Below are 18,232 nucleotides of genomic sequence, written 5' to 3'. Positions count from 1 at the left end.
CCAGTTCCGCAAACAGCTGTTCGACGACCAACAGCTGATAAGAACTTTGGCAAGCAACGTGTTTTTTTTTTGCACAAAGTTGAATTTTGGCAATTGGACAAGCAACAAGTGATTTTGGAATAAAAAATGGGCGATGTTACAGGCCTGACCAATGCTGAAGCCGACGAGCTTTGCCAAAAACAGGATCCAACTACAAAGGTAGGCTGGAATTAAACAAGTTTTCAGTCTGCAAATAATACCGGCAACAATTTTCGGCAGGACTTCCTGTTCCAGCAAACGATGTACCGCATCAAGGACCCACGCAAATCGTTGCCCTTTTACACAGGTGTCTTGGGCATGACTTTGCTGGTGAAATTGGACTTTCCTGAGGCAAAGTTCAGCTTGTATTTTATGGGGTATGTTCAAGGTCACTGGCAATTAACATATGTTATCTTGGTATTTATGTATAACATCTGATGTCATAGCTACGAAAATCCCGCCGATGTACCCAAAGATCCCAAAGAGCGCCGAAGCTGGGCAATGAGTCGCAAAGCCACCATCGAATTGACCCAGTAAGTCTGATCTTTCGACTTTTGCCAATATTGTGACACTATGAGCTGTTTGATTATAGCAACTGGGGCACCGAAAGCGATCCGGATCAAAGCTATCACACGGGCAACAGCGAGCCACGTGGCTACGGCCACATCGGTCTGATGGTACCCGATGTCTATGCTGCCTGTAAACGGTTCGTCTGCAACTGACATAAGACAACTTCAATCCTTATCATTATTATTATCTTTTATTGATGTAGCTTCGAGGAGCATGGCGTGGAGTTCATCAAGAAGCCCGACGATGGCCGCATGAAGGGCTTGGCATTCATCAAGGATCCCGATGGCTATTGGATTGAGATTTTCAATGCCTATACCGTACAGAACTAAATACTGAGATATTCATAAAGATTTTGTTTTCCTGCCATTTTAAATAGTTACCGAAACGGCAAATTTTTTTATATATTCTGTTTTTTTTTAAGAAATTAAACCTAATTTTCGCAGGGCTCAAATCAAAAGCTGTATTTGCAAATGGCGTGACAATTACGCCAACAACAACAACAACAACATATACTGTCTAGCTCTTCATTCATAAAGCCACTGCCGTGTGGCAGGAATAATTGGCTTCTATGTCCTTAATTGATTGACATATAGCTGCCACTCTAATTATTATTTACAGCAGCGCTATGTGGAACGCAGGGACAGACAAAACAACTGTCAACACGTGTGGGTTTGCTTTCGCTTTTGCTTTTCCAATTTTCACTTAGGCTGTCTGCTCTAATAATGGTCAAACACGGGAGCGCACTATTTGTTCAGTGTCAAATGTTCATGAAAAAATAACCAGACGGTTTACACTCGGCTGCCAGGTGCCGAGGCTCAGTACTTGTCGAGAGCTTGGCGGCATCGCTTGAAGATCGAGAAACATTATGGAAATCTCTGAGCCCAACATTGGCATCTTCTATGTTAGCAAGATTTTGGCTCTGGCGCCATATGCAGCCAAAAAGAACTCGAAGGGTCAGCTAGAGATACGTCGCAGTTGGATATTTTCCATATACTCAGTTTGCCTGTGCATGATAATGGGTAGGTCGAATAACTACTGTAGCAGTCCTACGTGCTATCCAAATTGATTTTTTAAACAGTTTTCCTAACCTATCGTGGACTTCTTTTCGATGCGAACTCGGATATACCAGTTCGGTGAGTTCCTTGTATTTCTTTATGCAACAGATGCAGAGCTTTATTTTTGTTTTATTGAAGCGTTACATAGTAGATTTAGTTGTTCTCTGCAGTAGGTCTAGAGCTGTGGCGCAGCCGCCTCCAGTGGCTCAGCAGACGTTAGGGCCTCTCGAGCGTACCGACCCACGGGCCTGAAGGTGGGCCGCGGCAGATATGGCGGCTTATCATGCCCGGCCAGTGCCATGGCGCAGATGGAGAGCAGCAGCAAAATAATTGTGAAATTCATTTCGTAGCGATTGACAATGCTCGATTGATGCTGTTCAGCTGACATTCTGCGGCTTTTATAGCCAAGCTCTGCTGCACTTTAGCTAGAGTACTTTTTTTTATGGCGCACTGGGGGTTTACATATGGTCAAGTAAATGTGTGAGCTGCCTAACTAATTACTTATTTCGTTCACTTGATCGAAGTCTTATCGGCATTGCTTGCCTTTAGCTTAAGGGGAATTTTCTACAATTCACGCATAAAATATATGTAACATAATTAAGATCTTTTGTATAGATATTTTGTGATCGGATGCAGGCATTTGCTGAGAGCACAAATATATAAAACTATGCTGTAGACAGAGATGTTATATTTAAGATTTTCCGAAAAGTTAAGCTTAGGGGAGTGCACGACTAGCAAACACCCTGAACATTGCGCACAGCTGCTATACCAATCATTCTATACTATGGGTGCTTAGGTCCAGAAATACAGTCAGGTGTAAGGCTGAATGGCTATGCTTAACAACAGCTTGAAAGGGTTAAAAAATCTATGTGCAAAAGGAGACAGATTCCTGGTTACCAAATGCTGTTGGCCTGTGCTATTCCTAAGCTCTATAGCTAGGCATAGCTTGATTAGATTTAAGCTCGTTGTGCAGCTGCTCAGCAGAAAAGAAGGATAAATCTGTTTCATTCAAAACGATTCCATGCTCATCTTCGTTTAAGTGATGTCCCTCATATAGACAGTAATCAGACACGATCTTATGTGTTGGCAACTTAAAGACTTTGAGTGAATTTAAATTTGAATAAAACCCAACACATCAAAAGCGCATCTTTCAGAATGAAATCGGCGACTTCGAAAGTGGTAACCGCCTCGGACGTGTCGGTTGTGGTGCTGGCCATCGTGACTGGTGTTTACTGTGGCATGTTTGGCTTGCGTGCCACACAGGAGTTGAACATACGACTGCAGAGGGTAAAGCGCGCATCAGATCATTGATTATTTTTCCTAATTGATTCTGATCACAGATCGACAGCACTCTGAGTCCCTTCAACAATTTCAAGAAGGATCGCTGGCGCGCCTACGGCATGGCCAGCGTGTCGCTCGTTGTCATTGGCATCCTGCTTGGCCTGGATGTGGGCACCTGGGCGCGCATGGCACAGGAAATGAACATTAGCCAGGCGGACACTGGTGAGCACTGCAATTGCGCTCCTTCACTTTGATCGGTTTCAGTATTTCAGATCACAACATCTCATTGCCAGAGCTCAACGTTCAGTGGTATATACCCTTCTACAGTCTCTACTTTATCTTGACCGGGCTGCACATCAATTTCGCAAACACGGCCTACGGCCTGGGCAGGCGCTATAAGCGGCTCAATCAAATGCTGCGAGCCAGCTATCTGGGTGGTAAGCAAAATGTTCACATTCCCATATATAAACCACGATATTTAGAGGATAGTTAATAGATAGATAGAATTTGCAGACAAAACTTATGGCAATGCAACCAATCTGATCAGAGTAAGTGCTGTCAGGTCCATCAGCTTTAAGCCAATGATGCCAATGGCACTGCACGCCAGCCTAACGAAGTTAAACAGTGACACCTTGGCTAATGAAGCCGCAGGTAGGTGGCTACACGTATTCACTATTGCCAATAATCGGTCTATATAAATAGATATTTCGGTAACAGCTAAAAACAAAAGCTTGCTGATTCGAGCCATGGCCGATAATCACGAGTCGCTGGGCAAATGCGTGCGATTGCTCTCGAGGTGAATCCTTGACCTAGATGCAGAAATTATAAATAAACTGTATTAATAAACTTGGCAGATTCTATGGTATAGCTGTGCTGTTCATACTGGTCTCCTGCTTGCTGCACTTGGTTGCCACGGCTTACTTTCTGTTTCTGGAGATGCTCAATAAGCGGGACAACGGCTATGTATGGGTGCAAATGCTCTGGATCATCTTTCACTTTCTGCGCCTGCTCATGGTCGTGGAGCCGTGTCATTTGGCAGCGCGCGAGGCACGCAAGACCATACAAATTGTGTGCGAAATTGAGCGTAAAGTCTTTGAGCCCATTCTGGTCGAGGAGACCAAAAAGTTCTGGCAACAGCTGCTGGTCGACGACGCCGAATTCTCTGCTAGCGGACTATGCCGGGTTAATCGCACCATTCTGACATCGGTAAACTGAAAGCTAACAAACTTTCTTTATACTTCAATTATAATCTATTCAGATTGATCTTAGTTCTATATTCACACAAAGTTGTCTCATCTGTTGCAGTTTGCCTCGGCAATAGCTACCTATTTGGTCATACTTATCCAATTTCAAAAGACGAACGGTTGAAGCTCGCCACGAATTCATAATTCTGTTTGCCTTGTCAGTTATACAAAAGGTTGCTTTTATTAACACTAAACGGAATTCTTAGCTGTGTTTAAGTCTGTAATTGCGTTGGCAAACAATAAAGGAAAACAATATTTTTTTTGTGATTATTCCAAACCGAATTTAAATTGTACGCTTAAGCAAACTGAGTTCCATGGTTGCTTAAACGCTTATTATAATTAGATTTCATAATATTGTTTTAAACTAGTTGATTAAAAACTCGATCTTAAGTTGCTCAGAAACCCTTCTGGTACTGCTTTGTTTCCATGCGCTGCTGGAGCAGCTCCAACTGACGCTTCGCCTCGCATTGTGGAAAGTTGTTCAGATCGTAGTACTGCGGCGCCAGACTGAGCAGCCATTCAGCTGTAATACGACAAGGAACTTGATGAAATGTGGACTAAGTGTGGGTATTTTGGTTCACTTACGCTTCACGTCTGTCACAGTCCGTATATAGTTTTTGGTGGTCAACACGAATTCGTTGTAGATGACCCAGTCGGGCTTGTGGTCGAGACATGTTGACGGATGCAGCTGCACGTTCTGGTTGTCCTTGATGGTCAGATAGTGTCCCGTTCGCTCCAGATGAGCAACCTGCATAAAGAAGCCCTGGACAAGAGCTTTGCGTATATTGACATAGTAGTCCTTCGAGGTGAACTCCGTGCTGGTGCGCTTCAGATTGAAACGGTCCATGATACGTGCCAGTTGCTGGCGCACATTGTCAGCGCTCTTAAGCGATCGAAAGTTGATAAAGTTCTCATAGCACCAGTTCGCATCCTCGCTGCCTATTCGGGGCGGGACAAGTCCAATTAAAAACAATCGATTGCAAACAAAAGTTAGCGAACTTACTCTGTTTGAAGGCGTGATAGACATTCAGCAGCGTCAGATGATCCCCGTCGATGTGAGCGAAACGCTGCTTGGCCTCGTCAGCCACTTTCTTTGCCTCATTGGGTCGCACGAAACATTGTGGCACTTTGGTTGATGTTTGATTTTTGAATTGGTTTGTTTTCGATTAAGCGCAAATTCAAAACATTTTTTTACATAAACAAATAGATTGTGCTTACATTTTGTCAGCTAGGCAATCTAGATATTTGATTCAGAGATTGATTGCATTTGTGAGTTGCAAGTGCGTTCTAGGCCACAAAGCCGGCGTAAACAATTAAAACAGTTAATTCGAGGAAATGCCGCCACATCACATTTCATTCAAATGTGCGAATCAGATGGAACGCACGTGCAACTTGACTTCAGTGTTGAATGCAAAGAACAAATAAATTGATAAACTTTTTTCTTTGCACGTTCGAAATACAGCTAAAAGTTAATGTCAGCGTGCGTCAAAGTCCTTGTCGAAAGAAGCTTAAATGGTAAATGCGCAATTACATTAGCTTCAAGGGGCAGGAAATTGCTGGATCTAATATTATAATATAAGTGCCATTTGAAGATAATGTTATTGTGCTACAGCTAAAGAGGACCCCATAAAACTGAAGCTAGCTAACTTTCAATTTAAAAGAGAACCCATTGGAAACTTAGCTCTGCTCTAAAAACTTCTGCATCTATCAAGTTAATCAGTGTAGTTTGTTTCTCACCCGACAGCATAGCCGTAATTGAAAGTATCTCGTTGGAGCAATTGTGCTGGCAACTGGCTATTAGCATCTTGGCCAACTGTGGATCCAGAGGAAACTCGGACATAACAGCACCGAGATCTGTTAGATTGCCATCATCGTCGAGGGCGGCCAAGTAGTTGAGCAGCTCCAAAGCACGCATCAGCGTCTCGGGCGCCGGCGGGTCCATGAAATCAAAGTGCACCAAGTCATCAATGCCCAGTTTCTTGAGCTGCAGCACCACAGTGCCTAATTGACAATTGAAATAACATAAATCAATGGAATTGAGGCAAATGCAATGGCATGGCTTACCCAAATTTGACCGCAAAATCTCTGGGTAGGTGTTGTCTTGCATTTCGTTTTTGAACGCCTTCTCTGTATAAAGTCTGAAGCACTTGCCTGGCCGTGTGCGACCTGCACGGCCGGCACGCTGCTGTGCCGAAGCTTTAGATATGGGGGATACGAGCAGACTCTCGACACGTATACGTGGATTGTAAACCTTTTGCTTGGCAAAGCCGGGATCAATCACAAATACAACGCCATCAATGGTCAGAGAGGTTTCGGCAATGTTTGTGGATACCACAACCTTTCGGCCGATCGCACCGTTCGCATTCGGCGGCGGTGCCGCCTCGAAAATGCGCTGTTGTAGATTGGGTGGCAGTGTCGAGTACAAGGGTATGCACTTCAGCTCGCCAATTTCTGAGCCTAGATTGTCAATCTCGCGCTTTATACGCTTGCAAGCCTCTTCAATTTCTTCCTGGCCCGTGAGAAACATAAGTATGTCGCCTGTTTAGATGAGAGTCAAAGTTTAGTATTAAGCCAAGGGTTTAGTTAATCTGATTTGCGTACCTTCAATTTCCTCGCACATATGAATCTGTATAACTGTGCGTATTGCTGCCTCCAAATAATCCCTCTCGGGCTCTGGTGTATAGAAGATCTCAACGGGATGCGTCCGACCAGGCACGGTCATAAGCGGCGCATTGTCAAAGTACTGCTGGAATTTACCTGCATCGAGTGTAGCCGACATGACCACTAATTTGAGATCATTCCGCTGACGAATAACCTCTTTTAGTACGCCCATCAGTATGTCGGTGGCCAATGTACGCTCGTGCGCCTCGTCAAGCAATATAACCTGATATTGATCCAGCATTGGATCTGACATGGCTTCACGCAGCAGCATACCATCTGTCATGTACTTGAGCAGTGTTTTGGGCGAAGAGCAATCCTCAAAACGAATGGAATAGCCGACTTCCTCTCCGAGGTTAACGTCCATTTCTTCAGAAACACGTTGGGCCACGGACATGGCGGCCACACGACGTGGCTGCGTACAGGATACGCCCTTGCGTCCTTTGGACACAGCAAAATCCACACACCATTGCGGTATTTGTGTCGTTTTGCCAGAGCCAGTCTCGCCCACCAAAACAATACACTGATGCTGGCTGAGCAAACGCATAAAGTCCGCTTGATACTCGAATACCGGCAGTGTGATTCGCTTCTTGTACAAGGTTTGGTAGCGTGTTGAGTAAGGCTTCATTGTGAACGGATTCATCGTTGGTGGCTATCAAAGGAATATAAACGGACATTAGAAATTATGTTGATGTTGGCATTGGCAGTTCCTACCTGTTTATTAGGGACAAATCCGCCTAAAACTTGGGCAACTGTGCCGGCGGCTGAAGCCGCTGCTGCTGAAGTTGAGGCTTCCGTCGATTCTCTGCAAATGTCACAACATTGTAAATATCGCGCAAAATATATATTCTCACATATACATACTTTCTGGTCTTTTTTGGGTAGGTTTCGCCCACTTCAATACGCCGTTTCGACATCTTTGCGTCTTGTTAAACTTCACAATTAATAGCAAAAACGTTTTGCACAAAAAAACACGCGCTGAAAAGCAACGTGAAAAGCGATAAATAGCACGAGGGCTGACAGAAAATATCGGAACGCGAACAGTAAACAATGGATGCCTTTACTCTACTGTAAGCTATCGATATTTTTCGATAATTTAAATATTAAGTGCTTTCCCTCAGTTCAATAATATATAACATTATTTCTTTCAATGCTCAAAATTTTTTGTTTGACAGCTTTTGAAGTTATTATTAATGCATAAGCCTATTAAAATTTGTAATAATATTATATAAACTAGTTTCGACATAAGTGCCGATTTAAGCTCAGATTTTTGAATTACTTGGAATGCAAGATACGAAGCAATCATTATTTATTTAATTGTAATAATACATATTGGTTGTTATCGATATACTGCAGTTGGCAAATATCGATAGTTGTTGTCAGTGCGCAGCAATATCGATTCAGCAGTATTTGCAATAAATTTTAAGATGCGCGAAATGTGTATAAAAATGCAAAAATCAAAGTGAAAAACTGTTGCTAAAGCGACAACAAACAATGGAAATACCGATACAAGTGGCCGTACGCATATATCCCCACGCTGAACTTGAAAACAAGCCGGAGCATAAAGCGTCGGAGGATGGCGACGCAGAAGCAGACAAACCGCAATCGAAGCCGTCTTCGCCAAACCCGCCGCTGCCTGCGCCTCCCCCGCAGTTGCCGTTGCAAACAACAGCAATAGATGCTAATGGCAATAATGAGCTGGACGCCAGTCAGTTGAATACAAATGAAACGCCAGATATTGGCAATGCCAGTGACTGTTGCGTGCAGGCAATACCAATCGCTGTATCGGCACTTGGTTTACCGAGCGCTCTGCCCGGCGGTGCGGCCCTGGACAGCATTGCTGCTGGTCTTATACAGGTGGGCGCTCACACTGTGCCTGTGACACATGCGCTGCCCAGCAGCACCACACAGAGTCAGGTGTACCATCAGACAGTGTTTCCGCTGATCAGCTTGTTCTTGGAGGGCTTCGATGCATCGGTGGTTACTTATGGGCAACGCGGTACTGGTAAAACTTACACGCTCTATGGACATGGTTTCGAGTGCGTCTATGGGGAGGCGGACCAGGGCGTAGTACAGCGTTGCGTACGAGAGATTTTTACACACATTGCGGCGCATTCAGGTAAGTCGCTCGGCAATGCTATTAGCAGCAATTGGGCTTAATAATTGAATTTTTATAGATCGCACATACGCTGTCAATGTCGGTTTTGTGGAGATATGCAACGGCGAAATACGTGACTTGCTGAGCATGGGCAATGTCCATTGCACCACTGTGGAGGATGTTTTCCACTGGCTGCAGCTGGGACTGAGCACAAAGCAACAGTCGCCTGCACACACACTCTTCACATTGACTCTGGAGCAGCAGTGGGTGTCCAAGGAGGGTTTGATTCAGCACCGCCTGTCAACGGCAAGTTTCTCAGATCTGTGCGCAAGCGAACGCTGGGGTGAACCGCCACCAGGACACCCACGCGACGCTGGATTGCAGATGCTGGAGCAGGTGGTAAACACATTGACTGATCCCAGCATTATGTACGGCGTCAATGGCAACATTCCCTATGGACAGACCACCTTAACCACTCTGCTTAAAGACTCATTTGGCGGTCGTGCTCAGACCTTAGTCATTTTGTGTGTGTCGCCGCTGGAGCAGCATCTCACCGAGACACTAGGCAATCTGCAATTCGGCTTCAAGGTGCAATGCGTACGCAACTATGTCATTATGAATACTTTCTCCGATGATAATACGCCTATATCGCCGGAGGCATTGCCGCATGATCCTGACGCTGCTGGTACGGCAGCTCTCATGGCCGCCGTGGCTTTGCCCAACGGGGACAACTTTGGGCTGCAATTCGCAGCCAGTCAGTGGTTCAAACTGGTGTCCAATGCAGAGGGACTTTTTGCCAAGTAAGTGGACCCGCAGAAAACTTTTTGCCAGTTTTATTTACATATTTAACCCTCAGATTAATGGGTTCGAATGCTATTACGGAGTTGGAAAAGGAGCAAATTGAAGAGTGGCTCTTTTTAAAGCAAGAGTGCGAAGAATGTTTGAGTTCTAGCGAAGCATTGCGCAACCAAAAGCCGCTAGTGCCCATCCAGGAGGCGGAGGAGCCAGAGGAGTCTATCAGTGAGCCGGAAACCTCCTGCCAGCAAAACTCTGATAATGAAACCGACAATGAGTCGCAGCGTCCAGACCTGGCCGAGAAGCTCGATAGCCTCATGGATGAGTTTCGCACCAAAACGGATGCGCTCATTAAAGCAAAGCACGAGGAGTTTATGCTGAAGCAGCCCAAAGCGGTCATGCAGAGCCAGGACAAAGATCGGGAGCAGTCAACCCAAGAGGCACCACCACAAGTTGAAAAGTGTGACGAGCGAAAGGTTAGCGTGGGAGGTGAGTGTAATAGTGATATATAGATGACCATTTCTATAATCGAATGCCTTTCAGGACGCCGACGTAGCATACAGCCGGGTGCCAGCTTGAGTAGCGCAGAGCTGGCAATGCTGAATCGTGTTGCTTCGCAGCAGACAACTGGAACAGAATTGCCAGCGGAATTCGATCCACTCAACAACTCAAAAGGCACTGCCGACGGGCTGCGAAATGCGACTGGCGTGGCTGGCGTAAACGGACCCATCGAGCAAGTGCAGAAGAAGATGCGCAAGCTGAATGCCGAGATCGAGGCACGTCAGCGACAGCTGAAGGAAATCGAACAAACGATGCAGCTCAAGCAGAACATAATTAGTGAGCTGGTGAAGAACCGTGAGACGCGCAGTCATGCCAAGCAGCGTTTCCATAAGAAGAAGGCCAAATTGGATGCGGAGTGTGAGAAGGCTAAAAAGCATCTAGCCAAGGCACTGGTGCAAGGCAAGGACAAAGCGGAAATCGAACGGTGGGACGCTATAATAGCGCATATTGAGCAGCGCCTGCAGGATCTCAGCTCGATGAAGCATATTGCGGGCGAGAGTGGTCAAAAGCTTAAGAAACTGCAACAATCTGTAGCCGAATCACGCAAACAAATCGAGGAAGTGCAAAAGAAGCTGAAGAAGGATGGAAAACTGCGTGATCAGCTAGAGGCCGAGCTCAAGACCTTGAAGGAGGCATCACTAGTCAAAATGGAACCAAATCCAGACGAGCTCAAAGCGGTGCAGGCTCGCATCACCCACTTGGACCACATACTGCGCGAGAAGTCTGAAAATCTTGAGCAATGGGACGGCGGCGAAAAGTCTCCAGCACAACAGGAGGGTCTACGGCACGAGATACGCAATCTGAGACGAACGCGTGACCATTTGCTAGAGCAACGCTGCACTTTGGATCGCAAGCTCAAGCGCGACAAAATACTAACGCAGCGCGAAGAGCGAAAGCTACTCGAGTGCGACGAGGCGATCATGGCCATTGACGAGGCTATCGAGTTCAAGAACGAGCTCATATGCGGCCACAAATCCATCGATTTGTCCACCGAGCGCCAGCAGCGGGAGAAGGGCGAGCAAATGCTGATGGCGCGATTAAATAAGCTCTCATCTGAGGAGATGCGCACGCTGCTCTACAAGTACTTTGTCAAGGTCATCGATTTGAGAGATTCGTCCCGAAAACTTGAGCAGCAGCTGGTGCAGCTGGAGCGCGAACGAGATGCCTGGGAATGGAAGGAACGGGTACTTTCTAATGCGGTGCGCCAGGCACGACTCGAGGGCGAACGCAATGCAGTGCTGCTGCAGCGCCAACACGAAACAAAGCTAAGTCTGATGCTGCGTCATCTCGCTGCGGAGACCTCGGCCAGCTCAGCCAGTTATGGCGATCGTGCTCTAGCGCCGGCTACCAGCCAAGGCACCAGCAGTGAATTTGACTACGACCTTGACTTTTATAAAGCGGCCAGCAATAAGGCATTGCTCAAGGCTCAGCAGGCGAAAGCGACGCCGGCTGTCTTGGATAAGTACAAGGACAAGGAGCGAAGCAGTGGACGCAACATCTTTGCCAAGTTTCAGGTGCTCACTCGTTATGCATCCGCAGCTGCTGCTGCAGCAGGCTCATCCTCGACAGCGGACGAGTCTACAGCGTTAATTGAGACGACAACGACGGCGGCTACAACCACAACCACCACAACAACAACAGCAACCACAAGCACGTCGGCCAAAGGAAAGGAAAAGGCGCTGGTCACCATCAACCAGGATCAGCTGAAACGCCTGATGCCCGCACCGACGTCCACAAAGGTGACGCGTCAGAAAAACAAGATCATCATACAAGATGCGACGCGCAAGAACTAAAGCACTTTGTGAGCTCTCTCTCTCTCTCTGGGGAGAGAGAAAAGGAAAATGTTAGCTGAGAGAACGGATACATTGCTCGCGTCGATGACTGAACAGCATTCAATAGCGTCGGGAGGCAACTGGATGGGTTTTCTCTACTCTCTATCTCCCACTGCTTATATTCTAAACCCGACTTACTCAATACTCAATACTCAAATGTACAACTATAATTTATAATGTTAGAGCTATAGACAAACTCATCTCGAAATGGATAGATATATGTACTGAACAAATACGTCCACAGACGCGTTTCAATAGACTTACCATGGTATTCATCTAACTTCTGACGCATTTAAATGTCAACAACAAAGATCCCTCGACTGGCAAATCTAAAGACTTGACAATTGTTACTTAAAATACTCGAAACTCAGCAATCCCAAATGGAAAACGCAATTAACTCGCTCAAATTGTTTACTTAAGCAATCGAATCTCTTGTTCTATGTACATATAATATTCATATGTATTAACTTTAGTTATATATTTTGCATTTAGGTTACCTTATAAGTCACAATTACTATATTTTCGCTTTAAGTTTTCTATTACGTTTTCTCTTATTTTTTAACATATTTATATGTCTTCCCGAAATTTAAAGAATCCTAGATATATTGATCTTTTATGACTTCCATATCAATGCATTTATTCAGTCTGCCCTTGAGATGTTTACCTTTAAGTTATATATGCATATATACTATATATTTACTGATACCGGCGTTTCTCTAAATTACTTATATTATAAATGTTATAAGAATTTAGGTTGTGTTTAATTTTGTTTAAATTTATAATGCAAGAATTATAAGAATAATGCATATGCTTTATATCAAATTCATATTCCGAATAAATGTATTTTAACAAAAAAAAACATATCACTAAATATTTTTAATTTTTTAAGCATTAGATACCTCAAAATATAGTGCAGATAAGTTCACCTATGCAATATTTTCTCGCAATCCGATGCTTAGTCAGCATCAAAGTAAACAAACACAGCTAAGATTGTTCTCACATGTTCGGCTGACTAATAGATTTTATATATTGTCTTTAAGATTTTTATACTTTACCTTAAATTCCACACAATAACAACAAAACGGAGCACATATCCCAGCTGCCTTCGCTCACAACAAAGTATCAACCAACAGGTGTCCCCTGAAAATATCCCCGCAAATTTCCCAAACAATTGCCCCTTCACACACACACTGACAGCGAGCGGCAAGAGAGTGCAAAAGCAAAATGGCCGGTCGCTTCAGAGTTACTGTCAGGCAGAGAGGCAAATCAGTCTGGTTTGGACCGTTGAGCGATAACCGTCGAACGTACTGAAGTCGGAGTTTACGTCTGCGTTTTCAGAGTGCGACTGTTTGTGTGTGTGAGCATTGTTTGGGCTACGGTTACGGTACGGTACTCACACCCCCGCAAACCGGTTCGCTGGTGGTGGTTCTAACGTTTTACGCGCTTTGGCTGTGTGCGAGCGTGAATTGTGAATACGCCAAATAAAGTTAAATAAAATGCAAAGGCAATAAATAATACAAGCGGCGAATTGTAAAAAGCAGAGCACAGCGCCAAAAAGGCAAGCGTGCGTGTGTGTGAGTGTTTGTTGTGCAGCAGTTGTTGTGCAGAGTCGCCACCCCAGTGGATTAGTGGCACCCTGTTACAAGTTGCTCACACTACCTAGTGCTAGTGAGTGTTTCGTGCATAAACATTAACGGCATCAATTCAGCAATACATCAATTCAAACGGTATGTGTAACAACAACAGTTAACTGTTTTTTCGCATCTGTCTGGCAACTTCTTCTTTGTGCGCGTTTGTCTCCAACGGGCTATTGTTGCTGTAATTGTTTTCCACGCCCACCAGCAACACAGCGATGCCAACACCCACAGCTAAATACACCTAATTTGGAGTCAGATTTGATTTATGCCATTAGATTAACCTGCGCATCATTGGGGCCAGGTGAATTGGTTGGTTTTGGCACAGCTTCCTATTGATTTTTCGCCAAAAAACTAAAGTTTTCGCTTTAGCGAATCAACTTTGTTAACTTCCACATACACACACACGCACACACACTCACACAGTCAAGGAAAAGGGTGTGTGCGGCACAGAGCCTCTGACTTGAATTTGTCGTGCGACTTTTGCAGCTCCTGGCAAAAGCATTTCAACTGCTGAAAACCTGCAAAAATTGTGAAATTTATAAATTTCAATGTTTTCTGTTATATTTTAGAATATTTTTATTATTTGCTTTTAACATTTTCATTTAGCATTTGCCGTTTTTCAAAATTCCTTTTCTGCATTGCTTAGTGAATTTTTTTTAGCGCATGCGCTTTGCTCCTCACACAGATATGAAAGCAACTCTGATTTGTGTGTATTTGTGTGTGTGTGTGAGTGTGTGTGCAACCTGCCTGAGCTGCCTTTGTCTGTGTCAGGTAGTTTTTCCCTTCCCAGGCAGGCTTAGGTTCCATGGGCTCAGTCCACTTTGTCTTGCAGCATCTTTTAAAATCCTTTGCAATTTCCATGTGGCACACATACGTAGGCCTCATTGTACACATGTGACTGTGTGCGTGCGTACGCATACGTATGTGTGTGCGTGTGTGAGAGCAACCCCTGCTAAATAAGGCACTCATCCCGAGTCCCGTCACTGCTTCAACAGAATCCCGTGCAGCTGTCGTAGTTTCCTTTATTTGATTTTGCAAGTGTTGCGCGTTGCCTTCGACGTTGCCGCTGCCATTGCCGTTGCCTTGGTCCCACGTCTCGACTGCCTGTCTGCAGGTCCTTTCTCCTTTTCTAAACTGTGCATTCGTCCTGTTGCTAGGCGGAGTTTCTTCTTATTCTTTTTTCTTTTTTTGGCCCTGCAGACATGCTCTTTGATTTAAAGATATATCGATTTTTGAGCATCTTCAACTTGCCCACCAAAACATATATTTGGCTGACTCTTAAGCCTGCCCTAGCCCAGCCGAAGCATATATCAAATATTGATTGTGGTTGAAATGAACAATGCGCTGAGCAAATAATGAAACATGAAAGTTTTGTGGCCGCTGCAGTCAGACACAAAGTACACTTGAATCTCAATTAGGCGCCGCCGCATGCAGCGTCCAATGGGTCACTGAACATGCAACATGAACCGAGCTGGACAATGGCCGGACAGTTGTTCCTTTCCGGTGTTCATGACGAATGCTGCGAATTGACCCTGCACTGGGCCAGTGCACTTTGTGGGGCAGACGCCTGCAGCCAGCAGCCGTTCGCCCCTCTTGAATTTTATATTCGAAAATGGAAAACATTGCAAAATTTATCGGACTCGACACCCTAATGCAGCCAGACAGTTTTTTATGTATGTTTTTTAGCTGCCAACCGAACGGAAAACAAGCAACAAGAATGAGTAATAAAATTTGTAATTCGTTGATGTTACCACGCGATTGAGCGGCACAGCCGGATCTGTTCAGATTTAATTGAGGCCCTCAATTTCTTTGTTCAATTGACAACATAATTTATGTTTATTATTATTATTTTTATTTCAAACTGACTCAAAGTTTTCAATTTTAAGCTGACATTAAAATTGTTCAAATTCTTATGTTCCTCAGTTCAACACTCCTTCCGATTATATTACTTTTATAGCTGCCCGAATGTGGCAGTCGTTAGTCTATTAAGTATATACCTTGAGTCTTGATTAGCACAATTAGCAGAGTCTAGATATGCTCTGTTTCAAGAGCTAAAGAAATGACTATTCTTGTCTAAGTTTTCTGTATTCTATTAAGGAAAAGTCTCTTCATTTTTTAATTATTTTCTACTATTTCTACTATTATAATACTCTATTTCTACTACTATAAACATAGTTGTTAGACTTGCTGATAGCATTTCATCTGTGTGTGATTCTATGGCGTCTGTTTAAGATGTGAAAAATTTTGACTAAGTTAAGATTCAAGATTTTTATCGATTGATTCTTATCGATAAATTCGTATCGATAAATTCGTATCGATAAATTCGTATCGATAAATTCTTATCGATAGATTTTTTATCGAAAACGGATAGAGATATTGAAGAGAACATAATAAATTTGTATTTAATATGAAGTCTATAGCTTGAAAGGCAAAGTTTGCTTTAGCAACTCAGTTTTTGTTCCTTAGAAACATTTTAGCCTCCTTTTGTTTTACATACACTTGCACTAAATCATTTTAAAGCGTATTTTTATAATATATTATTATTAGTAGTCTAGTGTTCTTATAGGTCTAGAAATCTTTTGTCTATAATTGTTAGGTCAACAATCCATAGGTATTTGTATTCTCCTTAGCAAATGAAGACTTGATATAATAATCTGGTATATAGTTTTATATTTTTATATATAAAATAGTTAACTGCGCAACAAAATCGATTTTGTATTCAGTTATATGAAACAGATCTGCCTCTTAGAAGAACAATATTTCTTTAGATTCACAATCTTTTGCATATCTTTCTCTCTCTCACTCTTCCTCTATTATGTAATTTATGTCTATATATGCACAAAATGTTCATGTTTATGCGATAAATATGCCATAAAAGCCACATAAATTTGGCAAATGTTTTATACAATTTCGGGCTACATAAAACGAGCAAAAGACACTGATGAGTTGTATATAGAATCGCGTGTGCTTTTGGGCGGGGTGTTGACCGGTTAACAGATGTTTTTCAAATCGAGGCGCGCAATTTGCGGCATATGTTTAATAATTGTAACTCGCAGCTGAATTATATGGCAAGACAGCGAATGCTGCTTCCATCATAGCAAAAATAATGTGAAGAGCAGAGGCGGCCATATCCATATATGACATTATAGTAAAATCTATCAAAAGTATTAATTCAGTTGAACAATACTGTGAAATTATATGAATTAGTATTTGCTTCTGCTCTGTTCCACCCCAAAGTCGAGTGCGCAGCTGCGCAACTGCGTCGCAGCCCGACAGGAAAAGTTGTGAATTACGTTTGCATTTACCCTCTGGCAAAGTTCATTAAACCTATTCGAAAGCTAACATTTAGCAGGGTGTCTGCCCGATCCTCCCTCTTTGACTGGCCACGTGCCGACTTTAGCTGCTGCGCATGCGTCGCGCAACCCCACAAACTATAAATCTTCAGCTAGAACGGCGAATAGTAAAATTCATTAGATAACAATAAAAAAACTAAGAAAAATCATAAAGAGCTTTGTGAGCATTTGTTGCTAGGGCACAATGCACTCAAGTTTTAATTAAGTGTTAAAAAGCAGACAAATTGTCCATGAAACTCATATATATAAACTTCGACCGTCAGCTAAAGACACATGCCAAGATGGACGGTCAGACAGACGGATGGGCAGACTCCATGTTGATATCCATGTCCATGTGCCGTGGCAAGTTCATAAGCGGCATATGTCACAGACAGACAGTCCAAAGAAATTGATAGATACATACATACATACATATCTCTCTATATATATAGTTATATTTACGTATGTGTGAAATCGTGACTTCCTGCCAGTCTTAGTTTTTAAAGCACGCCAATGTTTGGTTCAGCGTCAGTGGGGGAGGAGCGTCTCTTACTTTATGGTTGACAGAAGGCACAAGACGACATCGAAGTGGATTTTCTATTGCCCCATTGCTGCCCATTTGCCCATTTGAGGTTTAATTAATGACATCCACATCGGCAGTAGTAGCTGTTTACCCTAACATGGGGCATTATAGCTATCAAGCGAAATGTGCAACGTCTTAAAGAGCAACTCGTCTGCTATTGTAGAGAAATGACTCAAATAAAGCAGTAAATATTTCACATTATATGCTATTGATATATATATATATATATATATTATAAACTGTAGTTAACTTTATTTTATTAAATATAAATTCAAAGTTAAGAGTATTCACGACTCCCCAACTTTAAGTTAGTTTTTCCACTGTCTGTGGCTGCTTCCCTTTTCCTATATTTTTGCTGATAGTTTGTATAGCTTTATAAATAGTTGGCGTTGTTGCAAGTCTGCGGGTCTAATTCGACTGCCATATGTGGCAGCTGTGGACAAATTGTTGGCACGTTTACTTTGATGGATTTACATAAAGATGCGGGCAGTGCCTTGTGGTGTGCCTTAAAAATAATTTAACTGGCTAAGAGACTAAGCAAGGTTTATAATTCAAACAGATTTACTAT

At 43.4% G+C, this 18,232-nt stretch overlaps 5 protein-coding genes across 9 annotated transcripts in view; 4 read left to right on the top strand and 1 right to left on the bottom strand.

The window, feature by feature from the left end:
- Positions 1-9: 9 nt before the first annotated feature.
- Positions 10-1,033, top strand: LOC111597046 (lactoylglutathione lyase). Its single transcript, XM_023311563.2, has 5 exons — positions 10-198; positions 259-395; positions 465-551; positions 611-724; positions 791-1,033. Exons 1-5 carry the CDS (start codon positions 127-129, stop codon positions 915-917), a joined length of 537 nt encoding a protein of 178 aa, XP_023167331.2. The 5' UTR covers positions 10-126; the 3' UTR covers positions 918-1,033.
- Positions 1,034-1,136: 103 nt separating this feature from the next.
- On the top strand, positions 1,137-4,323 carry LOC111597044 (gustatory receptor for sugar taste 43a). Of its 4 annotated transcripts, none has more exons than XM_023311560.2 (9): positions 1,137-1,607; positions 1,667-1,721; positions 2,798-2,930; positions 2,984-3,146; positions 3,197-3,361; positions 3,429-3,575; positions 3,642-3,720; positions 3,779-4,130; positions 4,230-4,323. In XM_023311560.2, exons 1-9 carry the CDS (start codon positions 1,454-1,456, stop codon positions 4,290-4,292), a joined length of 1,311 nt encoding a protein of 436 aa, XP_023167328.1. In that variant the 5' UTR covers positions 1,137-1,453; the 3' UTR covers positions 4,293-4,323. The 4 variants fall into 4 exon arrangements, with proteins under 4 accessions (XP_023167328.1, XP_023167327.1, XP_023167330.1 ...); XM_023311559.2 differs by having other exon boundaries at positions 3,627-3,720; XM_023311561.2 differs by having other exon boundaries at positions 1,454-1,607; positions 3,218-3,361; positions 3,438-3,575.
- A 51-nt stretch (positions 4,324-4,374) lies between these two features.
- On the bottom strand, positions 4,375-7,890 carry LOC111597043 (putative pre-mRNA-splicing factor ATP-dependent RNA helicase PRP1). 2 transcript variants are annotated; one of them, XM_023311557.2, is made up of 8 exons: positions 7,691-7,890; positions 7,541-7,631; positions 6,770-7,478; positions 6,233-6,706; positions 5,906-6,169; positions 5,172-5,294; positions 4,754-5,107; positions 4,375-4,691 (listed from the first exon to the last, which is right to left on the bottom strand). In XM_023311557.2, the coding sequence occupies exons 1-8, from the start codon at positions 7,741-7,743 to the stop codon at positions 4,564-4,566; spliced, it is 2,196 nt and encodes a 731-aa protein (XP_023167325.2). In that variant the 5' UTR covers positions 7,744-7,890; the 3' UTR covers positions 4,375-4,563. The 2 variants fall into 2 exon arrangements, with proteins under 2 accessions (XP_023167325.2, XP_023167326.2); XM_023311558.2 differs by lacking the exons at positions 4,375-4,691; positions 4,754-5,107; positions 5,172-5,294 and adding an exon at positions 5,326-5,405.
- A 266-nt stretch (positions 7,891-8,156) lies between these two features.
- Positions 8,157-12,552, top strand: LOC111597084 (kinesin-like protein costa). Its single transcript, XM_023311619.2, has 4 exons — positions 8,157-8,945; positions 9,004-9,724; positions 9,781-10,208; positions 10,263-12,552. The coding sequence occupies exons 1-4, from the start codon at positions 8,321-8,323 to the stop codon at positions 12,071-12,073; spliced, it is 3,585 nt and encodes a 1,194-aa protein (XP_023167387.2). The 5' UTR covers positions 8,157-8,320; the 3' UTR covers positions 12,074-12,552.
- Positions 12,553-13,399: 847 nt separating this feature from the next.
- Positions 13,400-18,232, top strand: part of LOC111601264 (Down syndrome cell adhesion molecule-like protein Dscam2) — a 70,263-nt gene continuing 65,430 nt past the window's right edge. The window contains exon 1 of the mRNA XM_030226087.1: positions 13,400-13,839. The gene's annotated coding sequence lies outside the window, so the exon portion shown is untranslated. The remainder of the gene's footprint in view (positions 13,840-18,232) is intronic.

This window comes from Drosophila hydei, unplaced genomic scaffold (genome assembly GCF_003285905.1).
Source record: "Drosophila hydei strain 15085-1641.00,03,60 unplaced genomic scaffold, DhydRS2 tig00000060-arrow-pilon, whole genome shotgun sequence".
Taxonomy (NCBI): Eukaryota; Metazoa; Arthropoda; class Insecta; order Diptera; family Drosophilidae; genus Drosophila; species Drosophila hydei.
This window is presented reverse-complemented; position numbering and strand designations above follow the sequence as displayed.

Excerpts from the sequence above, each read along its gene's own strand:
- LOC111597046 (XM_023311563.2), top strand. The coding sequence starts at position 127 with ATGGGCGATGTTACAGGCCTGACCAATGCTGAAGCCGACGAGCTTTGC. Across the intron at positions 396-464 it reads TTCAGCTTGTATTTTATGGG|CTACGAAAATCCCGCCGATG; the intron begins GTATGTTCAAGG and ends CTGATGTCATAG. Across the intron at positions 552-610 it reads GCCACCATCGAATTGACCCA|CAACTGGGGCACCGAAAGCG; the intron begins GTAAGTCTGATC and ends GTTTGATTATAG.
- LOC111597044 (XM_023311559.2), top strand. The coding sequence starts at position 1,454 with ATGGAAATCTCTGAGCCCAACATTGGCATCTTCTATGTTAGCAAGATT. Across the intron at positions 1,608-1,666 it reads TTGCCTGTGCATGATAATGG|TTTTCCTAACCTATCGTGGA; the intron begins GTAGGTCGAATA and ends TTTTTTAAACAG. Across the intron at positions 3,721-3,778 it reads TGCGTGCGATTGCTCTCGAG|ATTCTATGGTATAGCTGTGC; the intron begins GTGAATCCTTGA and ends TAAACTTGGCAG.
- LOC111597043 (XM_023311557.2), bottom strand. The coding sequence starts at position 7,743 with ATGTCGAAACGGCGTATTGAAGTGGGCGAAACCTACCCAAAAAAGACC. Across the intron at positions 7,479-7,540 it reads GATTTGTCCCTAATAAACAG|CCACCAACGATGAATCCGTT; the intron begins GTAGGAACTGCC and ends TTCCTTTGATAG. Across the intron at positions 4,692-4,753 it reads GACTGTGACAGACGTGAAGC|CTGAATGGCTGCTCAGTCTG; the intron begins GTAAGTGAACCA and ends GTCGTATTACAG.
- LOC111597084 (XM_023311619.2), top strand. The coding sequence starts at position 8,321 with ATGGAAATACCGATACAAGTGGCCGTACGCATATATCCCCACGCTGAA. Across the intron at positions 8,946-9,003 it reads ACACATTGCGGCGCATTCAG|ATCGCACATACGCTGTCAAT; the intron begins GTAAGTCGCTCG and ends GAATTTTTATAG. Across the intron at positions 9,725-9,780 it reads GCAGAGGGACTTTTTGCCAA|ATTAATGGGTTCGAATGCTA; the intron begins GTAAGTGGACCC and ends TTTAACCCTCAG.